Source organism: Arachis hypogaea, chromosome 16 (assembly GCF_003086295.3).
Source record: "Arachis hypogaea cultivar Tifrunner chromosome 16, arahy.Tifrunner.gnm2.J5K5, whole genome shotgun sequence".
Classification (NCBI taxonomy): domain Eukaryota; kingdom Viridiplantae; phylum Streptophyta; class Magnoliopsida; order Fabales; family Fabaceae; genus Arachis; species Arachis hypogaea.
This window is the reverse complement of record NC_092051.1, coordinates 6,283,169-6,302,627: the sequence shown is the minus strand read 5'-3', so window position 1 is coordinate 6,302,627 and position 19,459 is coordinate 6,283,169. Positions and strand designations below refer to the sequence as shown.

At 37.1% G+C, this 19,459-nt stretch overlaps 3 protein-coding genes across 6 annotated transcripts; 1 reads left to right on the top strand and 2 right to left on the bottom strand.

Moving 5' to 3' along the window:
* Nucleotides 1-6,131: 6,131 nt before the first annotated feature.
* LOC112754811 (pentatricopeptide repeat-containing protein At2g30780) lies at nucleotides 6,132-9,199 on the bottom strand. 3 transcript variants are annotated; one of them, XM_072219221.1, is made up of 4 exons: nucleotides 8,692-9,198; nucleotides 7,512-8,427; nucleotides 7,030-7,239; nucleotides 6,132-6,601 (listed from the first exon to the last, which is right to left on the bottom strand). In XM_072219221.1, exons 1-3 carry the CDS (start codon nucleotides 9,109-9,111, stop codon nucleotides 7,235-7,237), a joined length of 1,341 nt encoding a protein of 446 aa, XP_072075322.1. In that variant the 5' UTR covers nucleotides 9,112-9,198; the 3' UTR covers nucleotides 6,132-6,601; nucleotides 7,030-7,234. The 3 variants fall into 3 exon arrangements, with proteins under 3 accessions (XP_072075322.1, XP_025658377.1, XP_072075321.1); XM_025802592.1 differs by lacking the exon at nucleotides 7,030-7,239 and having other exon boundaries at nucleotides 8,692-9,199; XM_072219220.1 differs by having other exon boundaries at nucleotides 7,030-8,427.
* A 1,067-nt stretch (nucleotides 9,200-10,266) lies between these two features.
* On the top strand, nucleotides 10,267-16,101 carry LOC112754809 (LEC14B protein). Of its 2 annotated transcripts, none has more exons than XM_025802585.3 (10): nucleotides 10,267-10,987; nucleotides 11,813-12,326; nucleotides 12,538-12,657; nucleotides 13,112-13,189; nucleotides 13,391-13,567; nucleotides 14,156-14,233; nucleotides 14,478-14,653; nucleotides 14,995-15,153; nucleotides 15,343-15,403; nucleotides 15,582-16,101. In XM_025802585.3, exons 2-10 carry the CDS (start codon nucleotides 11,898-11,900, stop codon nucleotides 15,771-15,773), a joined length of 1,470 nt encoding a protein of 489 aa, XP_025658370.1. In that variant the 5' UTR covers nucleotides 10,267-10,987; nucleotides 11,813-11,897; the 3' UTR covers nucleotides 15,774-16,101. The 2 variants fall into 2 exon arrangements, with proteins under 2 accessions (XP_025658370.1, XP_025658371.1); XM_025802586.3 differs by having other exon boundaries at nucleotides 10,783-11,279.
* Nucleotides 16,102-17,234: 1,133 nt separating this feature from the next.
* Nucleotides 17,235-19,004, bottom strand: LOC112758731 (uncharacterized). The gene has a single exon (XM_025807462.3). It carries the CDS (start codon nucleotides 18,743-18,745, stop codon nucleotides 17,567-17,569), a length of 1,179 nt encoding a protein of 392 aa, XP_025663247.1. The 5' UTR covers nucleotides 18,746-19,004; the 3' UTR covers nucleotides 17,235-17,566.
* Nucleotides 19,005-19,459: the final 455 nt, after the last annotated feature.

Genomic DNA, 19,459 nt, shown 5'->3' with positions numbered 1-19,459 from the left:
AAGAAGAAACGCATCAAGATTATCAATTTTACAAATGACCTCTTTGCACTCACAATCCCAAGTCATAACAAGACCTCTCCAAATATCATGAAGCTTACAACAGAGAACACTAGAAAGAGATATACTGGCAGAACAACATTTCATCCAAATTTCCATGCTGTCTCTAATAATACATCCAAAATCAGCTAATTGCTCATTTTCAAAAACATTTGCATCGCAGTTCACTTTACAGACATTCATTGGAGGTGGTTCCTAGTTATATTGCAAATAGGAAGGAATAATATGTTTTTGGTTGGTAACAACCTTAGAGAAATCTCAAGCAGCATGTTTAACTAAGTGAACAATTTTCTCCTTACTCCATGGATCATCTTAATGGAAGATGTCATTGTTCCTATCCCTCCAAATCCACCAAAAGGCCGCTGCAAAGAGAAATTCATTTTTGTTGAGGTTAGAACGAATCCAATACATAAAATTCAAACTAGAGTCCTCAGCGGTCACTCCCAAATTTAAGCTAATCCAAATCTGACGAGCTTTTTGACAAGTCCTAAAGCAGTGGTTAATATCCTCTAGAGCAAGATAACATCTCTGACAAAAATTAGAAGCAGCAAGACCTCTTTGAAACCGGTAACTAGCTGTGGGAACTCCGTTGTTGAGACAAAGCCAGAGTAGACACTTTATCTTCTCCGGTATTCTCAAGCGCTAAAGCCAAAGCCAATTTTCATTATCATTCCAGCCAAATTTCTTCTTCAATAGCCATTCATACCCGCTTTTAGTCGAGTAGGTGAGAGTATTTGAGTTTGTCCAAAACCAACCTGTTTTATCTCCTGTCTGCTTGATATGATCAAAGAGCATCAAATCAAGTTTAACTTCTTCCGGAATCATTGTGCAAAGAATATCTCACCGCTAATGTCCATGGTGCCAGATATCTTCTAGCTTCAAGTGAAAATTAGAGATGTGCACAAAAGGAACCAAAGGAGCTAGCGTTCCACATAGTCAAGCATGATACCAAAAGGATTGAGACATCCTACCTGTACACCAATCAAACTCATCACGAAGCTTTTCTATTGTTTTATAAATTGCTCGCCAAGTGCTTGAAACATTATTAGAAAAATTGGGTGAAAAGTAAGAACTCTCAGATAAATATTTTGCCAACATAATTGTTACCTAAAGCTTATCTTTATTATGTAGTAATTGCCAAAAAGCTTTCCTAATAAAGCAAAATTTACACATTGGGTATCTCTAATTTCCAAGCCTCCATATTTTCTTGGAGTGACAATTTTGCTCCACTTGACATAATTTAAGCAACGCTCCCCCACCTTTTCCTTCCACAAGAATTGTCTAAGTATAGAATCAACATTTTGACAAATCGAAGTAGTAAAAAGAGTCACTTGCATCTGATAAATAGGAAGAGAAGAAGCAACAGATTTAATTAAGCAAAGCCTGCCTGCTCTATTAAGGAGCCGACCTTTCCAACTAGCCAGCCTATTCTTGATCTTCTCTAAAGAGTCCAAAAAATAGACCTAGCAGCTCGAGGATGATTAAGGTTCACCCCCAAGTATTTGCCTAGGTCACTGAAGCTTTGCAAAACAACCCCAAGGTGTGCACAACATTCTGAACTTGATTTTTCTTCGCTTTACAAAAAGGAGGAGGTCATCTGCAAACATCAAGTGAGAAACTCTAGGTCCCCCTCTAGAAACAGCCACACCATCCCAAATACCCTCGTCAACTTGTTTGGAAATGAAGCACGCCATGCACAAAACAAATAAATAAGGAGAAATTGGATCTCCTTGCCTGAGCCCTCTACGAGGTTGGAAGCTGTCCAATCTATTCCCATTCCAAAGGATGGAAAGATTTGAGGCCTAAACACAATTCATTACAAGCCAAATAATTAGAGAAAGAAAGCCAAAAGCTTCAAGAGTGTGCTCAAGAAAATTCTAATCAACTCTATCATAAGCCTTTTCTAAATGAATCTTAAAAGGCATAACTCCTTTTCTAGACTTTGTCCGCTTAAGAAAGTGAAGAACTTCTTGGGCCACAATAATATTATCAGGCGCTCCTCTACCATGAATAAACCCTCCCTCTAACAATCTCATCCAAAAATGGTCGTAATCTATTAACCAGCACTTTAGTCACTAGCTTATAAATTACATTACAAAGGCTTATAGGCCGAAAATCCTTCAATCTAGTTGGAGAGTCGCACTTAGGGATAAGAACAATCAAAGTTTTCAACAAAGAATGGATTAACGTCTCCCCTAAGAATGCTTTCTGAATAGTACGCCACACCTCATGACCCACCACATCCCAATATTCTTTGAAGAAAAAAACTTGAAAACCATCCGGCCCAGGAGCTTTGAACGAACTCATATTAACCAGAGCTTCTTTAACCTCCAACATTGTTACTGGTTTAGACAAATTATCACAAGCATCTTGGCTAAGAGATGGCATAGGAATTTCTCCCGTGTAATTAATCTCAACAGGCTCAGTAGAGCAGAATATATTTTGAAGAAATGAACAATCTCTCTTTGCAAAACTTCCAGATCATCAGACCAGGACCCATCACTAACCAGCAACCCATGAACCTTGTTAGATTTTCTTCTAAGGATGGTTTGCAGATGGAAAAAGCTAGTATTTCTATCACCATACCGAACCTATTGATCTCTTGATTTCTGGTATCAAAGTAATTCTTCCTGGGCCAAAACTAGATTATACTCAGCTCTCAGTTCTTTCTCTTTGTGCTTCAAAATCGGATCATCGTCAGCTTCCATCTTCCGTTGAATACAATTCAAATAAGCCTCCAATTTCCTCTTTTTAATAAAAATATTGCCGAAGACCGTAGAGTTGAATTCCAACGAAGCTTCTTGAACCCCAACAACTTCCTATGGATTTCAAAGTCTGTACTATCCCAAGATTTCTGTACAATAGCCTTGTAATCAGGATGCATTGCCCATGCTGCTTGGAATCTAAAAGGCCGGTTTCCTTTCTTGATAGGAACTCCTTAACATCGAATAAGCAGGGGACAATGATCAGAGTGGGAACGGCTGAGAACTTCAACAAAAGCTTCTGAAAAAAAGAAGGCGCCATTCTGTAGTACAGCAAGCTCTATCTAATCTCTTTGCAATTTCTTTGTTTCCTTGAATTTTACGGAACCAAGTAAACCGTCTTCCAGAAGTTGTCAGATCAAAAAGACCACAAGAATCTAAAGTACTTGCAAAGATACTACTGCGATTCGAATAGAAATTACCCCCTTCACCTCATGAACACTCAAAATATCATTAAAATCTTCAACCACCACCCACTGGTCCTGAATGCACAACCCAATATCAAGCAGATGACTCCATAATTCTACTCTATTAGTGGTTTGAGGGCTGCGATAAACCGCACTGCAGATCCATCTTCGCCCACCACCATTAATTTCCAAAGTTATACATTGATTCATAGCCCAAAAAATTTTACAAGAAAATTTTAAATTAGTAGAGAGGAACTAAATTCCTCCCTTGTGTCCAACAGCATCTACAATCCCTACAGGATAATAGCCTAATCTCCCCCAAAATTATTTCATAGTTTCAAACCCAATATGAGTTTCCACCAAAATAAAAAAAGTTGGTTGAAATTTTCGTACCAACTCCTTACAGTGCACCCGAGACATCTTATTTGACGGCCCCCTTACATTCCAACTAATAATATTTAAATGGTCGCAATCCATAAAAATAAATTAAATAATTGGAATGTATAATCATTCTACCTCACGTTGATAGACCCCTGTCTCCAAGTGTCTTCTCGCGGACTTGCGCCGCAGAACCATCATTCCTCTGTTGAGGTTGGTTCTCCAAGTTTGTTGTTGCACTAGCTTTATCAAGCTCTTTTTGTACTCGAAAATCCATTGACAATGCTTCAGTAGGTGAGTTTTGAAGTGAAATAGAACGCTGCCTTTTGTGCCCTGCTTTAAAGAAAGGAGTATTCTGATCCTTGAAAACCACCTAAGTTGTTCCCAAAGAGCCAAGCGTGGATGGATGATCCTTCTTTTCCTTAGGCCCTACCTTTGCATTTGATAAGGACTTCACTTCACTTTTGCATTTGATGAGGATCCAGCATGCATGTTATTAGACCCAAAAGAAAATTTCTTACTCACCAAATTGGAGCATATTGCTACATTGGCTTTTTTTGGCACCACATTGGGGCTTTTACCCACTTTTTCCTTACCTTTTCTACTAACTGTAACCCATTCACCATCTTTTGCACGAGTATCCCTATCCATGCGTGATTCTTGCAAATAATCATGCACAAGACCCGCTACTTCACACTTCTCCATAATTGGAATTGATTTGGCATTAATTCCAAATTCAAAAGTTGAATTTTGATTTTTTACTGGGATTTGACTACCTTCTGCCGTTTTCTCATTGTTATCCACCGAAAACAATGACGGCAAATTTTTCTCCTTCACCGTGCTTTCCTTCCCAATGTCGTTGTTGTTCTCTTTCAGACATTCTCTTGTTACATGCCCAAAGCAGCTACATTTTTCACAAATTAAATTCAAGTGCTCATATTTTATGTCATACATATCACCATCAACTAGAATTTTTTTTATGACTGGAAGTCTCAAGTTAATTTGCACACATGCTCTTGCATACTTTCCCCTCTCCGCAAACTTGGTGGCTAAGTCGATGCGGATCGGTTTGCCAATAACTGACGTAATCATTTTCATGGCTCTCTCTTGATAATAGTTAATGTTTAAACCTGTGATTCTTATTCAAACCATGGTAGACCCAAAAGTGTTTTCACAAGGTCTGAATGAAGAACTCCAAGATTTAACAGCAACATAACTACCAGTACTCATCCACGGTCCTCCAAAGAGAACTTTTTCTCTATCCTCCAAGAGATTAAATTTGACTAAGAAATAGCCAAAACCGATATCTAGTACCTCATATCCTCCTTTGGTTCTCCAGACGGCTTTAAGCCTGTGCGTGATCGCCGTATAGCTAAAATGTTTTCCAAGAACTTTGATCACGATGGCATCTTTGTAGGGCTCTGCCAATATCTCCTTTGCTTCTTCAGTGAACGTCACAGTTGGTATCTCCGAATCGCATTGCTTACCAACTACTGTAGCCATCTTATCCCCATCAAGAGAATCAACAACCTCCAAATCTCTCCTTGATGAGGCACCAGCAACTTTATCTCTGAACGATATTCGCTGACCTTGAATCTTGTTACTGTCTCCTTTAATCCCATCCTTTTCACTTGATGCATGCCCCCTCCACGCTCCCCCTATTGCTTCCGCCGGCATGGCCGGCTGCCTCGCTATGTGCCACCCTCAAAGGCTCTCCCCCACTCTCTCCGCTCTCCATTTCATGTACTCTCATTCAGTTAGGATTTACTATTTTGAGAGTCGTCCTTTTTTATCGTTTTCATTAACCGCAGTTGAAAAAACAACCAACCACCAAACCTAACTTTTTTCTAACCTCTTTAACCTAGAGTGACATTTGTTATTTGTCAATCTTTTTTTTTTTTTTTATGACATGATATTTGTCAATTTAATTAGTTAGAACTTGTAAAATTTCATATAAGTATTTTTTTTCCGGTAAAGCAACCGGGCCAAGCCCCAAAAAAGATAATTAAGCTATTGTACTTGGGGTATCACTTCCCCCATTTACATCAAGAAAGATCCATTTCACAGTTCATATAAATATTAGACAAATAAAGTTTTAGATTATAAAAATCAAATCTCTAAAGTTTGGATTTCACTTTAGAGAGTAAAGTGTCATCTCTCACCATTTATTTTATAAGTGAGACCAAAAATAAATATAAAAAAAAAATCATTCAAAGTTAGAAAATCATATTTTACCCTCTAAAGTACAAATTTAAAATTTAAAGAATCCAAATTCATAAAAATCATATCAATGAGTGGGCTAGGCCCCTTGTTTATTAGACCAAAAAACATACTAAAATCACGGAGAGATAAAATATATGATTCGTAAAATGTAATTTTTTTTTCAAATGTATAAATATTTAATAAAATATAATGATTGTCTTAATAATTATTCATAATTAAAAAACAGAAGGAAAGATTAATATGAGGAGGAAGAAGTATGACTGGCCAGATGATTGGAGACTAAGAAATATAGTACTGCGAGGAGTGAAAAAGAAGTATATGCAATTATGTCTGAGTATACAAAAGAATAATATTATCAACCGTCTGGATTAAAATTTTTCACCCTAACCATTTATTACAAGCATAATCTGCCAATGAATTCAGGACATCTACAACAAAATTTAGCTGACAAAAATTTGCAAATTTTAGCTTCGAAACAAATGGCTTTGAAGGGGATAGCCATTCAAAGAATTGATTGTTTGGTGCATGGTAATGCAAGCTCCAATTTCATGAATATGTATTAAATAAATAAATGTTGTTGCCATATCAACTTCTTGCTCTTCCAAACTTCCAACATGGTTTCATAAGTGGTAAATAGACTCAGCATAAAGATCAAGAGTTGCTCTCTTCTGTGTATACGTATCAAGAAAGTGCTATTCAAACTTTGCAAACACAGCAGCACTCAATGTGTTGGGGACCCTTCATCTCCCAAAGACTGCACATGTACAACACCATCTGCAATAACTACTGTCAGTAAAGCAGAAAATGTAAGCAATCATTTTGTATATTACCTAAATGGTTGGATTAAAAAGGAGTATCCTGCTATGTTATATTCTTTAGCAAAAAGTCAAGTGTTGAAGCCTAACTTATTTTATAAAGGTTATATTGTCAAACTATCCAGACTTGCATAACAAAGCATAACTTCAAATCATGCATCTAAAACAAAGTATCCTTGTGCAGAACCAGTTCCAGAGGCACCACTCAAACAAATACCACCATCAGAAAACTTCAGAATTATTATTGTTAACAATAGAGGAGTGGTAAAATGTTCATAATCAAAACCCAAGTATGTATCGATTAACATTATTAATGGCATGACGGCAAAATAAGTAATACACCAGAACAAGAATATCTTAAAAGAAGCCTCAAGAAAAGATGCATACCTACAAATTATTTAAATGACAAGCTGCTGAAGATGTCATTTGCACTAATTTTATTTTTCTAATATTAGTGCATGCTGCCATGTGCAACCACTGGTATAAAACTTGAATGATTCTCAACATAGAACATATGCAATTAACTGCAAGTTCCTTCGTTAGAATTCTAGACAAGTTCAGCTTCGGGCAAGAGTAAGGAACAAATTTTGCATTAATCTGCTGAACCAACATGCTTACAATAAGTGAAACAGGTGATATGAATGACAATATAATTTATGATGGAAATGCATGCAAGGGGACTTCATAACCATGCTTGAACATTTGTCCCAATATTTTCAGAACCATGGATCTCTGACCATGGTTCAGGTAAGCTTTGTACATTATCCACAATGTTTTTTTTGTGCAATTAATTTTAACACCTTCCATTTCATCAAAGACATAACGCATCTCATCAATACGATTATGTGATCCATATAAGACAAGCTTACAATGATACAAGGACCGACAGATTCTCCACCCAGCACATTCAGCACGTTTCACAAAAGTTTCTAGCCTTTCTATTGCATTACACCGATAATAAGTTGCAGTAACGCATCTCATAATACTTGCTGAGGCTATCCGGGTTCTGCGCTCAAAAGCCTCATTAATTGCAATCTCCATTTCCTCTAACCAGTCCTCCTGGGAATAGAGCTTAATCAACAAGGCGTTCAACCATGGTCTGTAATGTTTTTGTGGAATAAGCTTCAACAATCCCTCTACCTTCTTCACTCTATCCGAATCTGAACTTTTACAATACGCACATATCATGGCCCTGATCAATGGAATTTCTTTTTTGTTTACATGATCCCTTACTAGAGAATACATCTCTTCCATCTTCTCCAGATTACCTGATTGTCCATAGCCTCGAAGCATTAGCAGGTGGGTTTTCAAGTTAGGCTTGACAGGGCCTCTGTTCATCATTTGAAAAACTCTCTCCATGTCATGCCACATCGAAGCCGAGATATATCCAGCAATCAAATAATTATAAGTATTCTCACTGGGTTGGAGGTCCGACTCTTTTATTGCCTGGTATGTTTCTTCCATGTGATCCACCAACAGCAAGCGAGAGTAAAGAGATATGAGAATATTGTATGTGCCAATTGAAGGAGGACAAGCTGCATGCTTCTTCATATCACAGAACAACTCGTGACAATTCTTTGCAAGACCATTGAACATAAAAGCACTCATCAATGCATTGTAAGTGCTGGTCGTTCTCATGCCCTTCTTTGCAGCATCTAGAAAGATCTCAACGGCATGATGAACATCTTTACATCTACCTGCAGCTTTTATGCCCTTAGAATACTCATATACACTCATGGGGGAGTCAACACCATAATTCTTCTTCTCCCTCCTCCAATCAAACACCTAAATCATTAACAACCCAATCTAATAAGAAACAGGGATTACCTTCCAGGTCAAACAAGTGCTCTGATTCCTTTAACAAACACTACTCCTTCATACTTTATAAAACTGTTTAGGTAAGATTCCAAGAAGAAAAATCATAAAATAAATAGCTTTAGCTTATGAAAAACATTAATTATAGAAAATTCAAGCATAGGATTGCATTTTTGTTTTCCTCATTTTAATTCGAAGTTAACACAATCCAAGTTGGGAATCTTTGCAATATACCTGAAGGGCCAAGGAAGGCCACGAATCCAACTGATTCAAGAGCTCGAGCAGCACAGATCCACCTACATGACTTTCAATCAGTGATGCAGAGTTCTCATCGAGGATCTCAATTACCCGATTGGAATCCGAGGCTTCGAGAACCAGTTGGTTCTTCAAAACCGATGCTTTATTGATGAGATCCTCTCCGAACGGAAGCCTGCGTTTCTCGATGAAGAGGGGAGTAATATCTTGGAGCGGGTGAGGAGGAGGAGGGGTAGCGGAGGTGCAGTGGCGGCGCGTGAGGCCAGGCGATGTGAATGCGGCAGTGGTGGTAGTAAAGGACGGAATATTAGGTTTAGGGTTAGGGATTCCATGGGAGTGGAAGCAGAAGTGTTCGGCTTGCGCTACTGCGTCTGAAGTGAATCTCCAAACTCGCTTCATCGTTTTGGTGATTGAGATTTTGTTAGGGTTTTACACTCAACAAGAAAAATCCCCACTAACCCCTCCTTCCCCACTGACGCAGGCACGAACAATAAGGTCATAGAATCCATGGGGCTTCTTTTTGGTCAATATGGGCTTGGGCTTTCCCTTTTATTTTCCTTTCCTATTAGGCTGTTCCGCAGACATTCATTTTTGCAAAGGTCCATTCAAATAATTTCTTTTTGGAACGCTTAAATTTGAATTTAGAGCATTATGCAGGTAAAAAAAAATGAGAATTGGGCTTAGGCCCGTATGTTTACCAAAAAAAAAGAATTTATGCATAGACAGATAGTACTTAGGTGATTGACCAAAAAAAAAAGAAGAAGATAGTACTTAGGTGGTTGACTGACCTCTCCAGACTCCACCTATGATATATCATTATATTGGTTCTGAGTTCTGACCAAAAAAAAAAAGGGTTATATATTGGTAAATAAAATTTGAAAAGTTAAAAACAGAAATTAATTAATTCTTTTGTTTTGTTTTGGTTGAAATTTACATATTATATTTCAAGTTGTGTTTCCTTGCATTATGGTACTCGCAAGCAAAATACTGTTTAAAACAAGTTAAAATTATAAAATTCTCATTGATGTTATTTAAAAATTGTAAATACCTTGTTGAGTAAATTAGAAGTGACTACCAATAAGTATAAATAATAATGGTTATGTTTGGTGAAATAATTTTTAAAATTTAGGATAAGATATATTTTTTAAAAAATACTTCTTACATTTTATTTTATTTAATTTTGTTATTTTAATCGCAAATAAAATTGGTATCGATAATTTAATTAATAATAAATCAAAATATTATTAATATATAGGATTATATAAATTTTTTAGTTTCAATCAGTATAAACTTTTACAAAATACTTCTCACTTTTCAAAATTATAAGCACAAATATATAATTTTTTAATTTATGAAACACAAACACTTTTTCTTAAATTTTGTTACCAAAACCAGACATTTGTATACTCAGTTACTCACTACTCACAGTTCACAACTCACTAGAGATCACAATTCATCACATCCACATATAACTTGTTTCAACCTCCACCACAAAGCACAACCGCACTAAATGCACAAGTCAACTATACAAATGCCTTCTCTAACATTAGATACATAGATCATTGCATTTTTCTAATCTCACTAAGCCCATCCCTTTTATAATAAAATATCGTCTTTTTTTTTTTGTGACTAATAAAATATCGTCTTCACAGTTCACATCACTATCTTTAATTAAAAATATTATTAATACATTAAAATTGATTACTAAAATTAATTACATATGTATTAAAACATAAAATATATATTTAAAATTAATTTTAATGTATTATAATTTTAAATAACTAAATACATATTTTTTATTTTATTAATTTAAATATAAATTAATTATAATAATAATAATTATATTTTTAGATGAATGTAAAAAATATTTGGTATATTATAACAAGAGAAACGGATAAATAGGTCCCTGACCTTTTGTTCTGCAGACATTTTTGTCCCTAACCATTGAAAAATACTTTTTAAGTCTCTGACCTTCACAAAACTTGGACAAATCAGTCCTTCCGTCTAAATGCCTCCGTCAGAGACTGATCCGTCTTTACCATAAAAGAAAGAAAAAAGTGATTAAAATGTGTTGGTTGGGACTTGGGAGCACATATCTTGGTGCAGACAAATCTCCTTCACCGTCCTTCACTTTATGCATATCTTCATCCCAAAAAAGTCGAAAAATCCGTTCAATTTCACTGTTTTCGTTCCCCATGTAACACAGCAGAATCTTCTGCTCAAGACAAAAGAAAAAACAAGCTCGAAAGATTCTTTTTTCCTTCAGGGCCGAGAGGTATGACATGAACATCAAGCTAGTAAACTGTGTGTGTCACACAATTACGCATCAAAGTTGTTACATTTTTCATTCGTATTTTGATTCTTATAAACTTCAACCCACTCTTTGAACACTGATTGTACTGGGTTTAATTGTTCAGCTCACTTTTACTTTGTTCATGTCTTTGGTTTAATTTGATCATGAATGGTTCATCCTTCACTCACCGTTTCACATAATGAAGTGGGTTTTGCTGTGAAAAGTTTTAATCTTGAGGTGATTCAGAAGGCGATTGAGGGTTTTGAATAATTGGGTATGATTCCTTTTAGTTCTGATTAATAATTTAATCTGAAGATGAATCACTAGCTGGGTGAAGGGTATGCGTCTTGTTGATTATTGTTCGTTTAATTTTTCGTCCTGCTTGGTTTTGTCTGAATTTTTATTTTGTTTGATACTGACTTTTTCTCTGAACCTGAGGAATGTTTTTTGGTTTATCAAGTGGGGTTGTTCTGTTACCCTCTTGTATTAAACACTGAAGAGAAAAATTACAAACATGATGATTCATATTCTTCAGATTCAAGGAATTTGATGCTTGCTAAATTTTGCATAACCTTTATATAGGTCAAAGGAAGATTCTGGTATTTTTTTTTTTAAAATATTCCATACATCATCAACACAAAAGACAACAACACTACTAAGTAGATTCTTTTGACAAGCAAAGGGTTTAGCTTTATTGGCAATGCATTCACTTAAAATATAATATCTGTTTGATTGCATACTGTTGAAAGCTTTCTACTTTGCCATTATGCTACTTAATGCTTCACAAATTTATTATATTTTTTGTAGGGTTGAAATACAAGGATACGTTATGAATATTTTGTAGTTGATAAGATGCTTGGGCATTGCAAAATATTGTCAGTTGCTGTGAGTTATGTATGCTATATCCCCTGCGATTCACACTGAAGAGATGGGTTATGCTATGAGTAGACTGGAGATTGATTCCGACGTCTCCGACGATGGAAGTGCCATTTTTGAAGATTGTACTAGTCAACCGACCAAAAAACCCTTGAACTATTTAGACAATGAGATTTCTCAGCTCACAAAGTTGAAGTCGACGCCTCATCAATTGCTAGGCCAAGTTGGACCCGGAAGGCCTGAGTTGCCTGTTTCACCTGTAAAGTTGCTTGCAGGTCGGGAATCCAATTATTCAGGGCGAGGAAGGTTTTCGTCGGCCGACTGTTGTCATCTTTTAAGCAGATATTTGCCAGTAAATGGTCCCTCACTTATTGACCAGATGGCAAGTCGAGCATATGTCTCGCAGTTTTCAGCCGATGGTTCTCTCTTTGTCGCTGGGTTTCAGGTAAACTAAATTCTTCTTCACACCTTATTTAACTCTTTCGATGCTCCGATATTTTCCTAGTTTATGCTCTGGTTCTTGTTATGTTGTGGAAACTACACAGGAAGGCTTGCTTTATGGTCATATTAGGCATGGTTCTTTGTTGATCTCTTTAAACAAACATAAGGATGCCATTGTTTCAACTTTAATTAAACCAGGGATATTTACTTTGCAGGGAAGCCACATAAGAATATACAATGTGGATGAAGGTTGGAAAGTTAAGAAGAATATTCTAGCCAAAAGTTTGAGATGGACAATAACTGATACATCTCTTTCTCCTGATCAACGCTATCTTGTGAGTTTTCAATTTTCTTTTGTCTATCTTATTGCATGGATAAAATTTATCTAAATCGTTCTGATCTGTTGCTTTCCTCTATGGTTATTTGATATCATGGAGGAAAAGGAAAAGAAAGGAACATGATTTGAGACAGAAGAAAATATAAGGAAATAAATGAACGGTGAAGTGGTGGAGGAGTTATCCCTTCCTTGCAAATGTAAAAGAAGGGAGGCTTTGCTTTCTTTGGTTAATATTACCATCCAAGAGGAAGAGGATGCAAAAATAGTTGGTCTCATCTAAGTAACATTACTCTAAATCCTTTCCCTTCAAACTAGGGACAAATTCCCTTCCTCTAGCACTTTCCCTTCCCTTTCGAAGACGAAAACATCTGCTACACGGAGGCAGGGGTGCTATTGTACATTGTTACTACTGTTGGTCTTTTTCTTATGGCATCTGTACTCTTTGATTTCAGGTTTATGCCAGCATGTCACCTATCGTACACATTGTAAATATTGGATCTTCTGAAACAGAGTCTCTAGCAAATGTTACGGTACTGATGATGAATATTGCCACTATTTGAATTTAAATTGTTCTCCTAATTCCATGAAATCTTCTATTTTCTTGAAAGCTCTAGAATATCACTGTGGACTAGCTATTCGAAAATTGGATCTTTCAAAATGGATGTTTTATGCAAATATTATGTTTTAGTGCCATTATTTTCTATTTGTAATTCATTTCTGAAAATATGCAGGAAATCCATGATGGTTTGGATCTTTCTTCAAGTGATGATGGAGGTTACTCTGTTGGGATATTCACTGTTAAATTCTCAACAGATGGGAGAGAATTAGTTGCAGGAAGCAGTGGTGATTCTATATATGTTTATGATCTTGAAGCAAATAAGCTTTCACTTCGAATTTTAGCTCACACGGTATTGTTTCATGGCACCAACATTATGTTTATTTACCCTCATTTCCCCTGTATTCTGATTTCTGGTTCTATGATCCCAAAATCTAGTCCTCTCGGTCTGTTGTGTATGGTACAATTCATTTTGCATAAAATGAAGGACGATGTTTTATAACATATGTTGTTGAATGGCATGGTGGTTGGCTCATCTATAATATTGGCCATCCTTTTACATTAGTGCTTGTGAAGCTCTATTTGAAAGCTTGTCTTTGTTCATATATTTGTTAAAAGAAGTCAAAAGTGTATGAATATCTTTCAAGGATGTTGCTAGAATTTCCTGTCCCACAAGAGACACTGTTTTCTTCCTAGCCTTTGTTTGAACTCACTATTCTATGACTACTATGCTTTGTTATACACAAGATGTGGTCTTTTGATAAGAAGCTTTGTAATATTAAATACTGATTACTAGTTTAATGAGAACTTTCCAAAATTAATTTACTAAAAGTTGTACAATCTGGTCTTTGATAGAAGAAGAATAAAGGGGTCATGTACTTATGTGGCTTCTAGTTGGCCTGGAATATTAATCAGTGGATCTAACATTTTTTTTCTTCAGTCAGATGTGAACACCGTATGCTTTGCTGATGAAGCTAGCCATCTTATTTACTCCGGTAGTGATGATACTTTTTGCAAGGTATGTTCTGCACAATAACTGCAACATGGATTCTGTTAAGATTTATGTCCCATTTTCCTGCATCTCGGTAACTGCTGTTTTACATGTGAAGTCTTTGTTATTACTCGATACTCATCATTGGTTTTTACTGAATAGTTTCTTAACTCTTGTATTTGGCACTTAAATTGGAATGCAACCTTAGCAATTTTGCCCTTTCTCCCTGTTCTATTGTCAAGGACACATTCTGACTTGCAAATTTGTGTAGGTATGGGATCGGCGTTGCTTAAATTCTAGAGGTAAGCCCGCAGGGGTCCTCATGGGCCACCTCGAGGGGATCACATTTATCGATAGCCGTGGGGATGGGCGTTATTTCATTTCAAATGGTAAAGATCAGACCATCAAACTTTGGGATATACGCAAAATGTCATCCAATGTTACGTGGTATGCTCATTTTAGCTTCCAATATCTTTCTAATGGTTCATGTTTCTTAACTTTGATACTTGATTGCATACATTTGATCCAAAAGTTACAAGATATGCAGTGTTTTATATATAGATAATGACATTTCTCTTGTAGTATAAGTGAAACATACTAGAGACATTTCCTTTTTATCCCCCCCCCCCCCCCAACACTTTTTTTTTAATTTAAAAAAATGCTAGAATACTCATAAATATGTTTGTTGTATGAAGTTTCTTTACCTCTCTGCAAGTATATTTCAATATTTGATGAAATGGTTGGCTACAGAATATCATGTTCTAACAGAATACTTTTATTTGTTCTAGCAATCCTGGCTATAGGAGTTATGAATGGGATTATAGGTGGATGGATTACCCACCTCAAGCCAAAAATTTGAAGCACCCTTGTGATCAGTCTGTGGCTACATATAGAGGCCATTCAGTCTTGCGCACTCTTATCCGCTGCTATTTCTCCCCAGCATTTAGGTAAGTACTATGCTTACCTTACTTTTGTATTGATCATTTTCCTTGTGTTATTTTTTGATATTCTTCTTCCTTAAAAGCTGTCATTTTCTCCTCTGGAAGTATTGGCCAACAATAAGTGCTGTTTTCTAAATCAGCCAACTCATCATCTTCGAATATTTCAGTTAACTATTTCCCCCTTCCCATTTGCAGCACTGGCCAAAAGTACATCTATACTGGATCACACAATGCATGTGTTTACATATATGATTTGGTATGTATATCGGTTACTGCTGCTTTATCTTTGTATATTCCTAAAGTAACTACAATTTTTCGCGGGTTCAAATAGTATGAACTGTAACTGCATATTATGTCACAGTCATGTCAATTAATTAACATGCATCAAATCAGAATTCTCCGTTATCACACACTGAATCTGTGGTAATATTCAGGTTAGCGGAGCTCAAGTTGCAACACTAAAGCATCATAAATCACCTGTAAGAGATTGTAGTTGGCATCCATTCCAAACTACACTTGTTAGCTCTTCTTGGGACGGTGATGTTGTCAAATGGGGATTTGATGGCAGTGCTGAAGTACCTCCCCTCTCCGCGAAAAGGAGGGCCTCCAGAAGGAGAAATTCTTAGGTGCTTCCGAAATGCATCGCGCGCCATGTTTATTGGTTGTAACCAAACTCACGCGGTGCTTCATGAGTATCGAAAAATCTCATCATCCAGGAGAAACTTCTAAGAAGATTAACTATGATGTCCATCAAATGAACTATCAAATAATCTGAGAGATCTATGTTGAAGAAGATATTTTGTTAGCATAATAAGGTGCAACATGTAAGTAGCACAAGATCTTGTACATAAATAGCCACTGGTATGACATGGAGGTTGATTCTTTGATAAGCTGTCTGTGCATGTAATAAATTTTATGTGTAATTATAATAATTGTTGTCTCGTTACTTTTGTAGTGAATCTAGTCGTTGCTTTTGTGTTTTTCCTTAAAGCAGAATGCCATGGTACACACCAATTATTGTGTATGCACATTTATGGAAGTTCCAAGAATAAAGCCAAAATGGTTCTAGCTTCTACAAAGGGTTTGCGTCCTACCACAACCCAAAGCTTAAAAAAGAAGCAATCAAATAGCATGTTTGTATACTAGTGAAAGAATAAAAAAGAAAAATAAAGAAAATAAGCAAAAAGAATAGCATGTCTGCAAATTCCTAGTTCCAATATGCATGTTGCTACCCCTAATCTCTATCTAATAATGATAAAAAAAAGGTGAGTAAATTTGGTATATCAAGAAGTAAGAAAAATGCATAAAATAATTTTTATTAGTTGTAGTTGACAAAGAAGTTTGGGGCCTCCAGTGGTACAGTTGACAATGGACCAGAGAGGCAGAGATGTTCCCGGAAGGACCCAAGTTAAATTATTGGATTATGTAACGTAACGATTATGTGTGCAAAATGATTAAAATGTCGACTAAATTAGTTACATTCAGTACAGAAGATAGAAACAAGACATGGAAGGATGAACATGCCTTTCATATACTGTGATTCCATATAACGGTAATATAATATATAACCACATATATAATGCTATTAAAGAATTTAATTTTGTTTATGATCAGTATAAAGTTTTACTACATTGCTATAATTTTGGGTTAGAATAACAAACATAACTATGGAGTAAAGAGCATTGAAGTGATTATAAACGTGTAAAATAAAAGAAATATGTTACCCTGGGATTAACGAGGTAACAACTAATTAAGAAGCGGATATGAGAAACGACAAAAATGGGGAAAGCCGCCATTTGAGGGACAAGTTAGAGCGTAGTTGTTGAACTGCCGTTTATGGTCATGTGCTTCTCAACTGCTTAAGCCTACTCGTTACAGACACAAACCTCAGTTTCTTATATACTTACAAGTCAACACCTATCTTTTCTTTCACAGTTTAGTTTAGTTAACACGAAGATTAGTTAATTAGCAAATAGTATGATTTGCATTGCTAATCTCACAAATCATAGTCGAGTTTGTGAATTCCACATACTATAGTATAGAGACACACACACAGGAAAAAACACGTAACAGTGACACAATGCCAATAATCAAATTTTGGTCCTTTCTTATTCATATTACAATATGAGTAATATATAGAACATTGTTGTAATATAGAACCTCGACTATTCACAGTTTCACACTGCTCACTTTATTCATCCTCATCAATAACGAATAAAAAATTCTAATTTGAAAAAAAAAAAAAAGGAGATTAAACAAAAACTGAGAGCCTATACGATCAATTTTCATTTCAAAAGCTTCAACATTCCCTATTAGTTGAATGTATTATGAACGATAATAATATATATATCATATAATAAATTCTATATCATATTAATATTATTATTATATTATATGATTCTTTTTACTCAAAAAATCATCATCCCCTCCATTGATTGCACTCCTCAGCAGGCCGAATCTTCTGCGTCCCGGACCTCACCGGACACCCCGTCTGCACCGGCGGCACCATACAGTTATACTGAACGCAAAGCGAGCTGCTCACCGGAATCTCCGCCGTGGGACTTATCGCTATTCCGGTCAGGTAATTATGCTGCAGATAAAGAATCTCTATACTCGCCGCCAGCAACCGATCAACGAAGCTGGCAGGGACCTGCCCGGAAAACCCGTTGTTGTTCAGGTAAAGATACTGCACGTTCGCCAGCATGGGCGATATCTCACCGGAGAATCTGTTATAGCTAAGATCAACGGTCTGGATCGAAACGTCGTTGACCGGTTGGACCGGACCCGAGAACTGGTTCCTCTCGAGCTGGAGGTTTGTTAGGGGGTACGTAAAGAGTTGAGCTGGAATTGAACCGGTGAACCGGTTCAGGCTTAGGTCGAGGTAGTTTAGCTGGTTGAGCCTGCTTAGTAACCGGTCTACCGGTCCAGTGAACCAGTTCCATGAGAGGGAGAGGTAGTGGAGTGAGGGAGGGAGGGAATCCGGTTCGATCGAACCGGAGAGAGTGTTATGTTTCAGATCGAGCCGGGTTAGCGTTTGAGATGAGAATCTGGGAACCGAACCGGTTAGACGGTTATGGCAGAGGACGACGTTGACGAGCTCCGGGAGGTTTCCAATCGCCGGAGGGATTGTTCCGGAGAGCTGGTTGTAGCTGAGATCGAGAGTTCTCAGGCTGCGAAGGTTGCCTAAACCTGCCGGAATGTCGCCGGAGATGAAATTACGACTAATGCCAAGGAATCGGAGATTGGTAAGTGCAGAGAGAGAGGGCGGGAGATGGCCGTAGATTCGGCCGGGGACGACGGTTAATTCGGCGAGAGCGGAGAGCTTGGAGAGTGCGGGGTCAAGTTTTCCGGTGAGGCCGGGGGAGCCGGCGCGGGGATCGCCAAGGTTTAGAGCGACGACTCTGTCGGCATGGCAGAAGACGCCGGAGAATGTGCATGGATCAGAGGTGAAGTCCCAAGAAGAAAAGAAGTTAGAGCCAGGAACATCGTGAAGCGATTTACGAATAGATTGAAGAGCCAAGAAATCATTGGGATCCAATATAGCATGATGCACTCTGAATATGAAGAAGAAAATTAGGAAGATGAAGGGCGACGCCATTGTGTATAGTGAAAATGTGAAGGTGTTGGGTTTTATAGAGAGAAGAGAGATAGAGTAATGAATTCTTTTGAGCTGGAAAAAGTTGGGGATTCCGTGAATAAGAGAAAGAAGAGGATCGGTTTTTGGGGTGTGAAGGTCTTAAATATGGCGGAGAATGTGTAGGCTTGGAGGAGAAGCAAGAATATCTCCTTTCTCAATCCACAATGTTGTTAATCACCTTTTTATTTTTCAATCTCACACAAGAATATCTCCTCTCACTCACTTGTATTAGCTACAATACAAATCCAGTATTGGAATCAGTAATATCACTAATTTACTTGTTTATTCTTATTTTAATCGTATTCAGGATCGTATCAAACGGTTGTCCGAGCCTACGTGGCTTCCGTACCTGACACCTCACACCTCCACCTAGCTCTACTGTACGTTTTACGTGTACAAAAGTACTATTATTATTTGCTGTTATAGTAAGATGCGCAAACATGAAGCCCGTTATAAGGCTTAAGTATTTTTGTATGCATGTGACACCATGTATATGTTGTTGTGGTTGAACCATTGTTGATGTAATTGGTCAAAGAAAAGAGAGGTGGACTGCACGGGGATTCAGTTTAAGCCACCTGGGTGTTGGGTTCCACTTCCATGCTTGAAGGTGGTCAAGTTAGCCATCTTCACATGCTTCTTGTGTTCTGCACTCTTCCTCTTAGCTGTCTTTTTTTG